The sequence below is a fragment of the Patella vulgata genome, chromosome 2, assembly GCF_932274485.2.
Source record: "Patella vulgata chromosome 2, xgPatVulg1.2, whole genome shotgun sequence".
NCBI lineage: Eukaryota > Metazoa > Mollusca > Gastropoda > Patellidae > Patella > Patella vulgata.
The window spans coordinates 70313292-70331886 of NC_065880.2; the positions used below are offsets into that span (position 1 = coordinate 70313292).

Genomic DNA, 18595 nt, shown 5'->3' on the forward strand with positions numbered 1-18595 from the left:
TTTATTCTGGTCAACAAATTGTACTATTTTAGAATATTTCAATTAATTGATGATACAAATTTCATCTTAACACACCTTATTTAAAAATTTTGAAAAATTCAACATAATGGTTTGAAACGTCTAACGTAAACCTTTTCAAATGAAACTTCGATTTAAAAATATTTTCGAACCCTCTGGACAAGTAAAATAGGATGTAATGGATAATTTACACAACAGGTAGGACACTTAAACATCTAGTACTGAGATATAGATATTATTTATTTTCTGGAGCTTTCAAGCCAGCAAGAGTGTTATTGTCCATTTAAAGAAAAGTAATATGCAAGAGGCAATTTTAAAATATCCCTTAGAATTCAAATTATTTAAAAAAAAAAAATCGTAAAAAGGAAAAAGAAATCCACCGATCTATTCACGTGGAACTGACATGATCAAATATCGTATTTGACATTCTTTTAACGACTTATATTTCTTTGATCCACCATTCATCGATTTAAGACATTTACTATGGTTCGAATATAGCTTATAACTTCCTTTTGACAAGATATTCCATGAATAGTTTCTATATTATTTGATCTCTTTCCATAATTAGTAATCTGCTTGATATTTTGTTTAAGATTAAAATTACCATAAGTAAATCTTATTTGGTTATTTATCTATGGCGTTTAAGATATTTTACTGAATGATGTAGATTGTAAGTATAAAAGCCGTTAATCATATCTGAATATTTCACGCTTATATGTACTCAAATTGATTATTTAACATTTGATTAACAAAACAAAACGAAAATATCAACGGAAGAAAATCTTTCGGCTTATCAATAAAGAGACGGTCCAAAGATTTGACCAACTGTAACACTATTTTAGTGATAACAGATATCAGTTTAGTAAATACAGCATTTATTTACAACGGGAACAGAATATCACACATCTACATAATTACAATAGCAATACAGGTACTTAAACTATAAAAGAACTAGTCTACGTCAGGAACACATCTAACAATATTAAATCCACCATTCTGCCACTCTGCCAAGGCAGCGGCTGAACTCTGGTGAGTCCATACGCCGGTCTCTGTCTCTTCTGCTCGGTCTGTGTTCGTTTCTAGTTGTCTTCAGTTATATACCTTCTGATCATAGATAAGCTCATGGTTATACATGCAATTGTCTCTTTTATCTCGTCATGGCATGCTTACTGACCAGTGCATATTCCTTTGAAGTCCTGCCGAGTGTTGCACATATGTGCAGCCCGTAAATGACACATTGAATTAATTACATGTTTAACTACAACACAGACAATCGTGATTTAAGAACAGTGCATACAGAGTTAAAAGGTCAATATTATATATATCATAAAGTTCTAAACACCTAGATGACCGTTCAGTTTGATGAAAGTTAAACAGTACTTTGTTACACAACAACTGGGCGCTGATGCCCAATTTTGAGAAATTTTTAAATACTTAACGGAATTGTAGTTTGCGGAGGATTTCAAATATCGCAAATATCGATCAGTGGTATCCGACAAAATAATAAACTTACCCGGCATCGTGCTTAGAATTTAGAAGCCGAAGGTGTTAGATCTCAATGGCGACCGAGAAACGAGAGAGAGAGAGAGAGAGAGAGGTTAATCGAAACCTCGACACTTGACCCAATGCGAACCTTAAGATATACAGCGCACGTCTTAGACCACCTGTCCCAGGATCTTTAGCTAACATGTTGTTGGCTTAGCGCAGATATAAGCTATATTTTGTTAAGTTATGACCCTGTAACTACTAAAGAAGATGTCGTGTAGGCTAAATCTTAAATCTGGCTAAGCTGCAAACTAAAATTCCCATATCTAATTTGGATGTAATTCAATGGACGTGACGAAGAAGATGTCGTGTTAATTGTAACAATGTAAATCCACCTGCTCATCTATTTTTATTTTATCTGTGAAATGTTCCTGATTATTACGATTATTGTGATATTTCATCAATGCTCATATCTTAACATGCTACGGCCTTTAAATAATTAATCTAACAGTTCCAATAATAATTTATTCATAACAGATGTGTGCATTACGAACCCAAACCATTCTTTGAAGACTACAAGTAGGAACCATTTATAAAAGCAATAACCCATTTTAGCATACTATGTCAGCTTAGCCTTCTATGTACAAGGAAGGCTGATATATACCCCCTCCCCCCTCCCCATCCCCCCCCCCCCCCAAAAAAAAACAAAACAAAAAAAACAAAAAACAAACCCTCAAAGAAAACGATAACGTGCAGGACAATACCCACGCGAGACCATGAAACCTTAACTGCAATGATCGATTAGTTACCCGCTCGCATTTGGAAACCCTAATGATAAAGGATTTGACTCTATCGACTCTGAATCATTTGATAACGGGAGTGAAATTACCAGCTCGGAGCTCAGATCCACAACCCAGTGACAGCGAACTTGATATACACAAAGAGAACCCAAACCCCAGATGATAACGCATTTGACATTACTAGTCACTAATACCCTAAATATAAAACATAATTCACTGAATTAAACATTTATTGTGGCTTTACGAATAAGAAGTACTTATACTATTATAGTGATTTTATTGATTGTATTTATAGTATTGTCAATAGTATTGTCACATGGGTCACGTGTTAAAATAGTCTTTCAAGCTGGTAATAATGAATTTAATATTCTGCAGTATTCATTTAAATATTCGTTTCGTTAAATGATCAGAAGGCTTCTCGCGACATATGTCCATTGATTAGGCAACAGTTCATGTCTTCAATTAACTTCGAGCTGCAACCTAAATACTTAACCTTCCATTTTGCATTTCGGTCACGCGCGGTATGTCAGCATATCGTGCACTACCAGTTAGCTTATAAGGTGTTAACTGTCGTAATAACCCGTTACCTAGGTAACAACAAGTTAATATTTCAACAATTACCATAATGACACTTTTTACCGCTATAAGTCACGCGCTCATATCGACCTCAAATTTCAGGAGTCGTTATATGGTTCCAAATCGTCTGCTTCATCCATTAGTCGACATCTTGTCTGTTGGTCCATTTTCAATAATTACGTGAGAGATGCGTGTTCATGAATTAATCAGGCTGAAAACCTAATTTGCTTCCTAATTATTCAAGGTATTGTGACTGATGGGCCACGAAACTATAACTCTGCAAATTCCTTCTGTTTTAATTCAATATTCATCAATCACGAACCACTTCCGTGTTTCAAATGCACTTGATTTGATCAAGGTTACAATGGTTTAATGTCCCACTTTTTTCTAATGTGGTGAATTGAAGTACGAAATATTATGGCATCCAGACCAGGAAAACCACAGAAATGTGTTTTGTCTTTGTACGATAAACCTATTTAAACACAACGGTATTTTTTACTCATTCAAATTCTGAAGTAGGGCAGGAAACCAAGCTATATGAATCCCCTCGACCATTTGAAGATTTGTAATGTAACACAAATGTGCGTAGAACTAACACAATGTTGTGTTGTTAAATATGGGCGCCTTAAAAAAAAACCACATACACACAAACGCGTGTCAAAGATATACACTGAACAAATACATGTAGTTGTAAATAGTTCCGTTATGTAACATGTCCAACGCTTGACCTTCCTCTATGAACCGACACGCGCTTGACATATCAATCTACCTGTAATTTAATGTATAGACCTACTGGTTTGTATTAAAATTATGTTTTCCTAGGCCAAATGTCGATCCAGCTGTGATTTACTTTAGGGGACCACCGATACGTAAAGTTGACCTTTAATTAAGGTACATGTAATTAAACAATAAAACAGGTCATACCTCGAAGGTTAGAAATTGAATATCGATGTTTAATGAGGTTGATAAATGATCATATACTATTCAAAAAAAGTAGGGGAAATTTGATTTTTAAGTGTTATTAAAGTCACCTAATGAAACTGACGAAGAAACAAATGACAAAATGAAATGAAGTTCACATTCATCGATTTATTCCAAATGATCGTTAGACTAAGTAAGGCACAGACTGACCATTATAAGGGTAAAATGATACCCGGGGTCAAACAGCAAAGTTACCACAGCATCACAACCAAGTCAGTAACGGGTAAATCCTCCTCTGTTTGCCAAACAAGCATTGATCCGACGTGGCATACTCCTAATGAGACGTCTAAGGTCATTTTGGTCCAGATTGTCCCATTCCTGTTGCAACGCAGCAGCAAGTTCTTGGACATTGGCAGGACGTTGTTGACGTTGACGTAACCTCTGTCCAAGCATGTCCCAGACATGCTCGATGGGGGAGAGGTCGGGACTCAGTGCTGGCCAAGGTAATGTGGTGATGTTCTGTTGTTGGAGGTAACCTGTAACGATCCTGGCCCTGTGACATCTTGCGTTGTCATCCTGGAAGATGAAACGGCGGCCATGACGTCGTGCGAACGGCACGACATGGACTGCCAAGATGTTGTCCCGGTAGTACTGGTCTGTAACACGCCCTGCAACAACATGTAAAGCCGTTCTTCCAGCAACAGTGATGCCTCCCCACACCATAACAGAACCACCCCCAAATCGATCATGTCTGATGACGTTAACGTCTTGGAAGCGCTCGTTTCGACGACGCCACACCCTCCTACGTCTGTCCAAAAAATCAACAGTGAACCTTGACTCATCTGAGAACATCACATTGCTCCAGCGTCGATTATCCCAGTGTTGACGATCCCTACACCAACGACGTCTTGCCTGAATGTGATGATCTCTCAAACAAGGGATCACGCGAGGACGTCGGGCGCGAAGGTGACCCCTATGCAGTCGATTCCGAATCGTCTGGCCACTCACTCTCACACCAGTGTCTGTTTGAAGGCGAGTGCTGATCTGATTTGCTGTGATGACACGATTTCTCAAGGCCAAGGTACGGATAAATCGATCCTGGGCTTGAGTTGTCGCCCTTGGTCGACCTGAGCGTGGTCTGTCCTGTACAGATTGTGTATCACGGTATCTGGACCATAGCCTGCTTATGACAGACTGAGAAACATTCATCGTCCGCGCCACAACCGCCTGTGTTGTGCCGATCTGTAGCATGCCAAGGGCACGTAACCTTTCATTTTGGGTAAGCCGACGCATATCAAAATTTGTTTTCTGGTCACCAAAAAAATTAAACTGATGTTTCCACCCTGGAATTCAATGCCACAATGACTGTAACATTCAAAGTCAGAGTCGTGTAAATCTTGTGTTGGACCCCCATGATGATCCCAAGCATCACCTGCATTCCATGCGGTAGCTATTGGTGCGTTTGGGCGTCACATGTAACTGGAAATGTTTCTTCTGTTAGGTTCTATAGTGACTTTTTTCGTAGTCATTTGCATATTTTAGTATTATGCCCCCAAAATCAAATATCCCCTACTTTTTTTGAATAGTATATAAGATCAGACATAAAATGTACCCTTAGATGTATTGATTAATCGATTTCAGCAATCGATAATATCGTTTATATTGATTATTTTCATATTTTTCATGATCGAGATCAGTGATTTATTAATGTTACAAACAGTTACTTGTTAGTTTACGGTCTGATTATTGACATAAATGTTGTTGCCAATACTAAACTGTGTTCTCTCAGTTGTGCCAGAAGCAATGACATCGTTACAAAAAGCAAGCATTTGCTAAAATATTAAACAGTTTTTAGATATTCAGACTAAGGAGACGTGTCTAAATTGGACCGTCTCGATTCTGTAAGTAATTTCCATTGTAGGTCCGAATTTAATTCATCACTTAATCCAATGCCGTTTGGCCTGTGGACAACGATGGATTTAAATTATAATAATTTGAATTGTTAGATAATATTTATAAATAATTGTTGTGTTAACTTTGTTTTATTTTCAGACGATGCGATATTTTGAGAAGATTCTTGAGGCTTTCTGTACAAAAGGTTGTAAAAAGTGTTGTGATTGCTGTTTCCAGGATGATAAAAAGGAAAACAAGATTGAGATACGACATTCTTTCCGTGATTCCATATTGGATTCTACCAGTAGTAACGCGGAAAGTCTGAGAAGTTTCCGTGAAAGAAACGACTCCGAAAACTCCCGAACAGATTCCGTGTCATCTTCGGGAACCCTTGATTATAAGAGATACCACACGACGCCAATTATTGACATGAAACCCATTGAGTTTTGGACGGCGAATAGAGAAAATGTCCAGCCAAAGACAAAGCGACGACTACCCAGTGAAAGTGAAATAAGCGTGGAAAATTTCCAAAGAGATTTGTATGAGATTTTACCGGAAGAATCGCCATGTTTGACTGACGAGCAGAAATTGGCACAGTATCAATTGGGTCAAATTCATTTTGGACTTCAATATGAAGTTTCCTCGAAGACTTTAGTAGTTAAGATTATCGAGGCTAAAGATTTACCGCCGCCATATTGTTTAGACGAGAACAAACAGGACATGTCTCATTCTAACCCTTACTGTAAAATATCGCTTCTACCTGATCAGAAGAATTCCCAACAGACGACAGTTCAGAGAAAAACACAAGATCCTATGTGGAACGAATATTTCTCGTTCGAAGTTTCGTATAAAGAGGTTCAAATGAGAACGTTAGAGATTTTAGTAAAAGACTTTGATAAATATTCGCGCCACTGTGTTATAGGACAGATTTATCTCCCCCTGAATAGTGTTAATTTGATTAAAGGTGGTCATATGTGGAAACCATTGATACCCGGAAGTCCGGTAAGTGTCTTGTAAAATGTGATTTATACCATCTTTTACCATAACTAAGTAGTTGTTAGCCATGTGGATTCCTTAAAAGAAAAGTGTTATTAGGTATTCTAGAAAGAGCGCCTGGTATTTGGAATTTGAAAAAAAACTGGACCGTAGCGTAGTGGTCCGGAGAAAATTTCCCGCGTAGTACATCACATGGTGTCAACCCGTCTTCATTTTCCCAGTCGGTGCAGAAAGGAGGACGTTAAATCACATTTCATGTCATTTCACTCATTTTAGTCATGTATTTACTTAAGAAATCGTCGTTTTTATACCAGAATAAAAAATCTCATTATTAGGCTATAAACGTAATTGAATTATGCCTTGTCTTATTAACAAATAGTTTCTTGTATAATTTAAGAACTCTTAAGTGATAATGTATGGGATAAAAGAAAAGAAATCAAGGAAGTAGGCCTCGTACCGCTAATTACGCGATGTTCTTAATCTGTTCATAACTTCAAATTAACCTAGATACAATGTTAAAAGTTTTTGTCGTCCATAGAAAGAAGTATTGCCGCTGGTATTTAAGACATTACAAACAGTGATAGATTAGACTCCATGACGAGAATTACTGAAACATGGATGACTGTGTTGAACTTAACCACGGTTATTCGTATTATACACTTTTATCATTCTTACACCGAAAGTGCAAAAAACAGAATAAAAGTTCAAAAGAATATTATTGTTAGAAATGACAGACGACTCCTTTGGTGATGCCAGATTAGAAGTCTCAGTATTCGATAATCCAATGGTCCAATGGCGGTAAGGTTACAGAACCGTCCGATTCTGAACAATTTCCAAAGCCAAAATGAGTTAACGGAAATATATTTTAGTGAATGAAACTCACTACATCTAGATAGCCACATTTATGACAAATTCCTAAAGAAATAATAATATTTGGCGGATTTAAATCTTAATCGTGTGAAGTCAACATTTTATTTAATAAATGCATGACGCAATTTATTTTTTGAAGAAATTGGTCTATTTAATACATGTATATATAATGGAAAATTCCTGACGACATGATTCTGTTTAATACATGTGTATATAATGGAAAATTCATGAAGACATTATATACTACAGAAGTTGATTTTTTTCTTGACAGCCAAAGAAGATTAATTTTTCAAAAATAGCTTTCTGATATATCTATAAATCACGATCTGTTTTGATAATAATCGTGTAGCGGAAATACTACAGTGTTTAAAAAATAAATCTAATAAATCAGCATTTTTACACGAATAATTAGCCCACTTATTGTAAGTTACATATTTATGGAAGAACATCAACACTACTATTAATACTAGGTTAAAGTAAAATGGAATTGGGTTTAATGCCCCACTGTTCTGCATGGACTGGGCTAATCCAGACAGGCATACGCCATAGTGTGCTAGGAGGGAACTTTTGCTCGGACACCGGCACTACGGCCTACTCTTACAGTATATCGAATTCCAACTGACAAAGGTCCTTTTACGTGCACGTCAATGTGGACATGGGACCGCGGGTCCCATCAAAACGACTAAAAACTAAGTTAAAATAAAAGTCAGAATTATGTCGTGACTTGCCCTCCATAAACATCGGTATGTGTTATTTTGAAGGACATATATTGCATTGTTCAAGCCATATGGGCGTCTTATTAAAAACATTTGATTTATGAAACAGATCATATTATGGAGATGAATAATATAAAATGAATCCCAATGACGGAGATACAGATTGAAGCCTTATATATTACGCTTACTACAAGGATTCTTTTAATATCTAGAATGTTTTTACGTGACCACACATCATTTCATTTAATATTTCACCGTGCTGAATTGGGTCTCCGTAATTAGCAATACCTAACACACACGGGCGATTTTCTCAGTCATTTTGTAAGCGATTTTTAATCTCTACCGAAATTGCTAAACAATAACTGCCCCTGTGCATGTCATTGCGACGTCGCTCTATAACCGTACACTAATCGCTGTGGCATCAAGCAATCTCTGTTTGGTCAATGCAAGCTAAAATATTATGTGATCTTCGAAAATGGCGGCTCCAGAATCTGTGCAAGTGTGATTTCTACGGCATTGTGGGTTGCCTAACAATAAACCGTGTGTTTTAAGCTGTAGGGAGGAGAACTGTTAGGGTTCCATTAACATCTATCAAATGTATTGGTATAAAAGAAAAGAGAATAGACCAACGTCCCGAACTCAGCAGAAACTAAACCCAAACATACGCTATATACTTTTAATAACTTCGACTTTTGTCTTGCAAGACTAAGCAATAATTTCGTTTAAGGCACGGTTGGTTTTCTCATGGTTAGCAATTTGCTGTATGTTTGTATTGCAGCTACCATTTGGTTTTTTTAAACATTGTTTAATTCTTACATAGTGTCTTACTTATGGAGTATTTTAATTGCAGGAACGTCAGGATCTTGGGGAAATCTTACTCTCCCTAAATTACCTACCCAGTGCTGGTAGACTCAATGTTGATATTATCAAAGGGAAACAACTCTTACAGTCTGAATTAGTTGGAGGTGCAGGTTAGTAGAAAACTTATAATTTCTATTTAGCTAGAAATATATTGCGCTGTAAACGGTCTTTCTGCGATTGTTATGCAAAACCAAAGCGCCATCTTTGGGAATGACCTGACCAGACGCAACCGACATGCAAAGATTCATAATGCATGAACTAAAAATTTCTAATCCATAATATTATCCAGAAAATCTTCTTATCATAAAATCCTCTTATATATTTAATCATAGTCTAGGAGTGTGTAATCACAGATAGGTCTATCTAATGTTTAGAGTACCATGCAGTAAATCTAAATCGTAAAATAGACAGTGGAATTAATTCACGTTTCTTTTGGTTTTTTGATTTTATTTTAGTATATCACGCTTTGTTTGCACACGAGACATTATGATTAAATACGATACAATCTAATAGTAAGTACAGCACAAAATTTACACAAAAACAAATACACGGACAAGACATCATACTCAGAAAAACACAAACAGACAAACAATTCAAAAAAAGTGAATGGATCCGGGGGGCTAGCCGTAAGCGTCCACTGCGCTGTACAGTCCCGGGTCTGTAGTGACACAGACTTCACTCATATTTGAAAACAATAAGGAATGCAACCCAAAGAAACCAGTGTGTAATGCCAGCATGAGTCATGATCTGTTATATGCCACAAGAAATACGAATACAAGCATATGTAATCGGTTGACATTGACTATGATTGATGTATATTACTCATTAATGCAACGCTCCTCGCCTTCAATAATAATTTAAAAAATCCAACCAAAATTACCCCCCCCCCCCAAAAAAAAAAAAAAAACCCCAAAAAACCCAAACAAACAAAACAAACAAACAAAAACCAAAACAACAACAAAATCCCAAGCAAACAAAACAAAAACCTAAACAAAAAAACAAAACAAAAAAGCCCCCACAAAAACAAACAAAAAAATAATAAAATAAAACAACAAATCAAAACAAAAAAAATAAGGAAACAATCCAACACATTCCAAAGCGACACCAAAATGCAATATGTAGCTTTCCGATTTAAAACAAAAAAGACTAATGATTTGTTAGTTATCATTCTTCTTAATGTCTACATTGACTAGAGATTTATTGGCCTTGGCATTTAAATCCCCATTGGTATATTTCGAAACCATAATCTACAAAACGTGTTGTTTGTTTTCACCCTTATACAAAACAAAAATTTAGCAGGGTCCATTATTAAAGTGCATTGTTAAGAATTGTAATAGTACAATAGAACCACACAACAGTAACAGAAAACAATGAACCAAGCCCGCGGATAAGACACACGCAATACGAACATTGCAAGCAATAACCAATAAGAGTACTACTATCAAATCAAGAGAATTGGTCCGGAGACCACCATTAAGCGTTCCCCACTGTGGTAAATAGTCCTGGGCCTGTGCATATCCATTAAAGAACAATATTGGTGTCAGCCATTATCACATTGTGATAGAACTGGTTAAACACGTTCCAATTATAATTTTAACATAAAGATTTGCCACGATAGATGCGTAACGAAGATTTGGTGAAACGGAAGTGACGCAAAAAATGGAAACACGCGCTATATAACTGAATGAGGTGACGAGCGATAATATATACACGGTCGAATTTCTGCTCACTGATAATTCCTTCGAAGACGAAAAGTTGTTATATGAGACTGCAGAGGATATCTGACAATTCAAAAAAATAATTGACTGTCACTAGATAAGAGAAAACTAAAAAAATCTAAAAAAATCCGTACATTACCATGTTTTTATCAAATATAGAAAAAAATAAAAACAAGTGACATTCAATTATTTTCGCTTTCGAGCGAAATATCAGTGGAATGTGTTTAACCAGTCCTATCACATAATATGTGATAATGGCTGACACCAATATTGTCCTTTATAATGACCAAACCTAGTTTTGTTTGAAATCGCATACGTATAACATACGTCATCAATGCTTTTTAGAATTTAAACATTCCCTAAAAAAATAAATTTGTTTAAATATCAATATTGCCCAAACACAAAATTACTTTCATTTGTTTTTTTTATTATGCATTTCAAATTATTTTAAAGTCTTGTAAACGGAAGTAAAGGAATATCAGTATTTTTTTTATTTCTATTGCTATGGTTTGGGATAACAAGGTCTTGTCTTGAACTGTAGAATTATACATTTATATATATTCTGAGGCTTTAATATCCATATTCTGTGAATTATTTCCAAGGTTAAGCGTAATGGATGTTTATTTTGTTGAGATTTTAATCGAAAACATCTGCTTGACTTATACGACCAATATCCTGGTCATGACATTCGGATTGCATAATTACCAACTTCCCTAATTGGCCTAGAGAATAAAAGCCCTTCTCAGCCAGACAGTGAGGTAATTAACTTGGCTTAGTTGTAGTTAGTCACCAAGAGGTGTAGGAATTAACAGAGACATTCAGTCTTTCCCGTCTCTCCAATCTTCTTGGCCACTGAGACCGATGAGCTACCGGTACCCGCTAATAAGCTTCCTTCACCACAGTAATTGATTTAGACACAAAATGTTGGTGACTTCAGCCCACGTACATGCCATAAATAACCTATAAACTGACCACAGGCTTGTTACTATGGTTACGTAGCAGGAATCGATAGCTCCATGTTGTGTCACGATGTTACAGGTGCTATATACACTTCCATTGTACTTTTTATATACCACATCAATGCATTTGTTTTCAGGCCAAGAAAACATTAATTATTTTTACAACAGATCAAATTTTCTCTTTTTGTAATAAACCAAATATATTAGAAATGTTTTGATGCGCTAAGTCAAAAATATTAAAAAAAAAATAATAATAATTTGCGCTAAAACAAAAATATTAGAAATGTTTTTTTTTCCTTATTAAATTGTATATTTCAAAGATATTCACAATACAATATTTACGAATTATCAATATTTTGTTTCAGTATATAGAAACACCAGGTTTGATAGATTCAAAACTACAATAAAAATAGAGTATTCTAGAATAGCACATTTTAAAGTGCGCACGACAGTCACCACCAAGACCGCTTCAGTGTACGCATACTCTGCACCGCGTATACACTCTTAAAGGAGCTAAACATGTTTCATTAGGAAATACAAAGATTCGATTGGGTTGATTTGATGTGTTATTTCGGTAAATTATTGTTCTTTCTAAAATAAATTATACGGAAGTTGTTTTGCTTACTCATTGTAGTTTCACTTTTCGTTTATCTTGTCGACAGTCGAACACAAAATCGTTTATATCTAACACGAGTTTTATCGATATACGTAAACTTCAAAGTCTTAAATTTTTTAATTTTGCATATTGAGGAGACCAGGTTTCTGAAAGTAATTTTTAAGCATTGTTCAGTAATTATAGAATTAAATGGAGATATACAGAAATGATAAGCGGGACTGAAGGTATATATCTGTAAGTCACGGCCATGAAGGTTAATTATGACGTAGTAACAGTAAATAAAAATAACGTATGAAAAATATGAATTAACACACCTTACGCAGATTCAAACTATGTAATTGTTTTGTAAGGGACCACAAGTATTACCGTGAATAACAATATCAATAATATGCGGAAAGGTAGACACCAACAAAAGAATACCACATTTTTAAATCAATCGGAAGATAACTTTAGCCAACGGATCGCCCATGTGATTTTATAAGTCATAAAAGGCAATAACTCTCAAATCAGTTAAAACCAACAGGTTTCATCGTCTCATGAATATAAACACTTTGCATAAGTTTCAAGTCAATTGTGTTGGAACTTTAGCGGCTGCAATATTTAGCATTTACTTTAGCCGCTATACTATGTTTAGCATTTACTTTAGCCTCTATACTATGTTTAGCATTTACTTTAGCCGCTACAATATTTACCATTTACTTTAGCCTCTATACAATGTTTACCATTTACTTTAGCCGCTACAATAGTTACCATTTATTTTAGCCGCTAAAATATTTACTTTAGCCGCTACAATATTTACCATTTACTTTAGTTTCTACAATAATTACCATTTAATTTAGTTTCTACAAAAATTACCATTTAATTTAGTCTCTACAATATTTACCATTTACTTTAACCGCAACAATATTTAACATTTAATTTAGCAGCAACAATATTTAACATTTACTTTAGACGCTACAATAATTACCATTTACTTTAGTCTCTACAATATTTACCATTTACTTTAGCCGCTACAATATTTACCATAATTTACTTTAACCGCAACAATATTTAACATTTACTTTAGCAGCAACAATATTTAACATTTACTTTAGCGTCATAATATTTAACATTTCTTTAGCCACTATAAAATGTTTATCATTTACTTAAGTCGGTAAAATATTTACCATTTACTTTAGCTGGTACAATATTTACCATTTACTTTAGCCGCTACAATATTTACTTGAGCCGCAACAATAATTACCATCATGAAAACTACCATGAATAGCAACGGCTATCGAAGATTATAACCATGAAAATACCGTTATAAAAAAACCCAATGTAGATACATGAATATTGAGTATGTATAACAATTACAGTATTTACCACTCACAAATAACAATAACAAAGAGCTATCAATCAATAATTATTATTCCGGGACGAGTAAATATGATGTTTTGGAAAACCGCATGGACGGCATGAAAAGACGTTTTAAAAATAATCATCTTGAGATGGTTAAGTATGAAGTATAAAGTATAAAGACGTGCATTGGAATTCATCTACATTAATATATTCATGATATTAGAAATAATGCTAATCCATGATAATCCGCCATCTAACTATATTAAGCAGCTATAAATCAAATTATACGACCTTCTCTTTGTTTACAGTTAATGACCTTGGGTATAAATTTAAAAGACAGGACCTTGACTTATTCCGTGGGCGACATATAAGATAGTTTGAATTGATATGTCCTAAGTATTGGCATGTGTGGGGTGGACTTAATGTTGATGTTGACAGGAAGCTGGATAAGCCGTCAATCTTCTCCACTGTTCACCAGTTAAGACGGATGTTATCGATCAAGCAAGCAATCAAACAGGATAAAATAGGTCTTTGATCATTAAACTCAAATGCCAGCACACCTTTGAAAAGTGCACCAATGGAATATCCTGTAATGGTGCTTAGATATTTACTTTTATACAGACCTGGCTATGATATTTAGTTGTGACCAAGGAATGAATTGAGTAGGGTTTAACTTCTGACTTTTCTACACTAACCGGATCAATGAAGAAGACTTGTGGCCAAAGGCTATTGGTGCAAGTTACTTCCACTAGATGACCTTCCATCACACATATTAAGTTTTCTAATACAGCCCTCTGACATTTAGTTTGGACCAAGAGCTTTGGTCTTCAGTTGGTATTGGTGTATACTGATTCCACTGTGATGACCTTTCATCACACATATTCCTCGCATATAACATTCCTTCTGTTATCCTGAGGGTAAACGGATTGGTGGTTGGATATGACGACCCTCTTTCCTGAATCAAAGCTTAAATGGACCTTATGTTAGATTAGATTCAATTTTATTCTAGCCTCGAACGTAGTGATAATAAACCAAGTCTCGATTATCCATTTTTACGTTAAATTATCCATCACAAAATGTATTCAAATCCACTAAAGATCTCAGGCTAACGACGGCATCGAGAGTTGATTATGGTCTGGATAAGTTAATTAATGTCTAATTAATAATTAGACATTTCAGGCCTAAAGAAAGACCAGCAATAGGCAGATTTAGCTCTTGTATAATGCATGTTTAATATTTCTTAATGTTTAGTAATGTTGAAGATTGTAGTGTTTATACACTCATGTTACATTTTAGAGCCAATTGTTTTATAAGCTGTTTCTATTTTCAGATCCACTTGTTAAAGTTACTTTGATACATTTTGAGAAACCAATCAAAACAAAGAAGACATCTATAAAAAGGAACACAATAGATCCGGTATTTAATGAATCAATCAGTTTTAATATAACTCCACAACAACTTGAAAACACCAGCCTCGTCATCAGTGTATGGCATCATCCATCAAAGAGCAAGGATGAGTTTGTTGGTAGAATTGTTATCGGCAAATATGGCACAGGTCCGCACGAATTCACTCATTGGGCAAGAATGCTCCAGGCCCAAAGGTCACCTGTGGCGCAGTGGCATTCACTGCGCTTGCGTCAAGAGTGTGACCAAGTATCGCCTGCGTCGATTGCCGTCCAGTAGGAGCTGGTTATTTCTGCAGTTAATGGTTATCAAATCATATAATTCCTATCGAGAGAGAGAGAGGGGGAAGAATTCTGCATTCTTACGTAACTGCTGAAAATGGCTGAGGTGGCGACTGTACTGTTCGTTCATATATTGCTTTAATAATATGAAATGCAACAATTTATATACAGAAGTCTTTTCAGGTACCTTATTAATAGAAGGATTTAAATATATGTAAAGAAACATATTGACGAACAAAAATAACTCAGTTATTTAAATGATATCATAACACTACGACAACAACAACAACATGTAAACACAATATAAAGATCTGGAAACGAATACTAAAAGTTACGACCCTTACGAATCTGATAAATTTGCTTCGATAGGTTCGACTTTGGATGATTATATCTTTGCACTACCTACTTTAAAAAAAAAATCATTCGAAAAAAGTAGAGCTTTAAATCATAGTAGGCAAAAATAATTCCAAAAAAGGGAGAGAACTCTTTTGTCATTAGAATTTTAATTAAGTATTTTTAAATAAAAAAATACAACTCTCATTGGACATAATATAGCAATAATGATATTATGAACCCCGAATTTAAAAACAACAGAAGATAGAAAGAAGGTCGCGTAGTAAATTAAGGAATATATTTCTTGTTATTGGTTATTGTTATCGAGAGAATGACAGAAGAATGAATGGAAGTATGATTGCTTTGGAAAAGAAAAACGTATCTACCCAAAGGGTAAACTCATTTGCAAATATAGATATAAAATAGATACTGATGTAAATAGAAATAATAATTCGTGGCTTTTGTAATATGTCACATAATTATTTTCTTAAATGTATAGGTTTTTCAAAAATAAATGTAATTTATATTATACTCCATTATGACGGTATATTATTTAATGTTATTAATTGTATATATATGTATTAGGGCTATTATCTTAACATAAGAAACACGCAAAAACATATTTTTCAAGGCACGTGTTTGTGGATTTGATATAATTAAAGATGTCAGTTTTATATATTATATAGTATACAATTATATGATTATTCAAGGCACTTGTTTGTGGATTGAATACAATTATACATGTCAGTTTTATATATTATACAAATACATTAATGTTTTGATATTAGAGATGTTTTTGTTTGTACATTGTGATTATACGGAATATGTTTTAATTTGAATGTAAATTGATGTATTGAATTCTATGTTCAGGTGTATTTATATATTATTGTTTGTTATTATGATCTGAATTGTTATGTAAATTATAATAAACGTTGTTATATTGTTATTCAATTATCGTAGTTAAAAGTTGATTTTAATATTACAAATAGGGCAAACACGATTTTAAAATTTAATGTGATTCTTGCTTATTCGAGTTAATATAGTTCATATATTCTTTATTGTCACTCCTGGTTCTGTTTTGTGATAAGGAAGTTATTTGACTAAAACGATAGACCCAATGTCTGTTACCACTGAACTTATATCATTTTGTCAAATAATATACTACAGTAATAGAAACACTATGGATTTCCCATATTATTTATGACTTTAAATATTTTCGAATTACATACTTCTAAAACCAAGAAGCTTTCATTAAAGCTTAAACCAACTAAAGTCAAATCTAGTACACCCGTTAATCAATCAACTGCATTTTTTTTTTTATAAACAATATGTTATTCATAAAACCAATTGAATTGGAGAACAGGCATGACCTATTTAACCTCTCATCTGCATTAACCTGAATATGAACAAAAAACTGGACAGTTATCAGGTTAGAGCGATAAGGTCATATAATTCGAACTTGTTAGTTAGGACTGTATAATCGATGATCCGGCATATATATCACGATAACAATCGGTCAATAAGAACGTGCTGTGAATTAGAAAGTTTGAATTACTATATTCATACTGATTGAATGCGAATTAATATTAGACATCTAGGGCAGTGTGAAACATGTGAATTAGACCAGTAGGTCCTTGGTTTTAGAAAAAAATGTTAATCTGGAAAAATTACATACATAGGCCTAGGATTATCAAAGTTATTCGTGTACTGACATATTGGGCATTGTTACTTCATACAAACAATTGAAATGGTGTGAAATTTCAGATTTGCACGTAGTATTAAAGGTGTATCTCCTGTTTCAAAATCCTTGTATCTAAGGGAGATGTCGGGTAGGATGGTCAAGTGGTCTAACGCGTGCGCTTCAGATCACCATGTCCTCCGATTTCCTCCCAATGGTAAAGGCCCAAACGTGCAATCGAATTATTGAACAAAAAGTACCAAATGACCCAGTTAGTGTTGAGTGCACGTTAAACCCCCATCTCTTATCTCTCTCTTGTATCTCAAAATAAAATCTGTTGTATAATAATTAATAATAAGACTTGAGTTGTTATGATAAAGATATGTATATATAATAACATGTTGTATATTATTGAACTATTGTTTTGTATATAAAGATTATTATGTTGTATTATATATATCTACTGTATATTTATAAGATGAATTATTTTGTAAAGCTTATCAAATTATTAAATATTTAGATTATTTATTTCGCCCATTGATTGTCAGGTCACTTTTGGTTTCTGTCAAATTACTTTGCCACAATTTTCCTGTTATGTGACTTTTTTTGCCAAAAGTATCGGTGATTCATAGATGATAAATATATTTAGATTTAAATAAAACAATAAAACATTCCCTTGAATTATTTATTTCTTACTGCTGTGGGGTTCAATGACGTGTGGTTGTATAGGGGTCACGGTGGATCGGCTGGTATGGCGCTGGTTTTACTAACCAGGATGTAACGGGTTGGTAAAATATGTTGCTCTGGATTTTCCACCCTAGTTTCCCCTTGTCTGTCCAGCAGGATGGAAGACATGCATGGAAAGGCGTTTAGTATTTCGGGTTGGAAAAAAAAAACCCAACAAAAAACCCCAAAACAACCGAGGTTCCCACGAGTAGTCATTGGCGTACATGTAAATGATTCCCTGGCAGTTAGAATTAGACGAAGAGTGGGCAAAAACGTCACTATTCGGGACAATTTCCCTTCATAGAATTTTTCGAAGAGGTTTCCGGAATTTTTCACCGTGATTAACCCTTCTGCGAAAAATAAAACTGAAATATGCTGTTCATTTATTTTGCCAAACCCCTAC

General features: G+C 34.6%; 1 protein-coding gene across 2 annotated transcripts in view; it reads left to right on the forward strand.

Moving 5' to 3' along the window:
• Positions 1 to 18139, forward strand: part of LOC126810604 (synaptotagmin-17) — a 40567-nt gene extending 22428 nt beyond the window's left edge. For both annotated transcript variants that reach the window (XM_050535768.2, XM_050535767.2), the window contains exons 2-4: positions 5853 to 6695; positions 9126 to 9246; positions 15101 to 18139. In XM_050535768.2, the coding sequence (XP_050391725.1) occupies positions 5856 to 6695; positions 9126 to 9246; positions 15101 to 15453 (1314 nt within the window). In that variant the 5' untranslated portion in view covers positions 5853 to 5855 and the 3' untranslated portion in view covers positions 15454 to 18139. The remainder of the gene's footprint in view (positions 1 to 5852; positions 6696 to 9125; positions 9247 to 15100) is intronic.
• Positions 18140 to 18595: the final 456 nt, after the last annotated feature.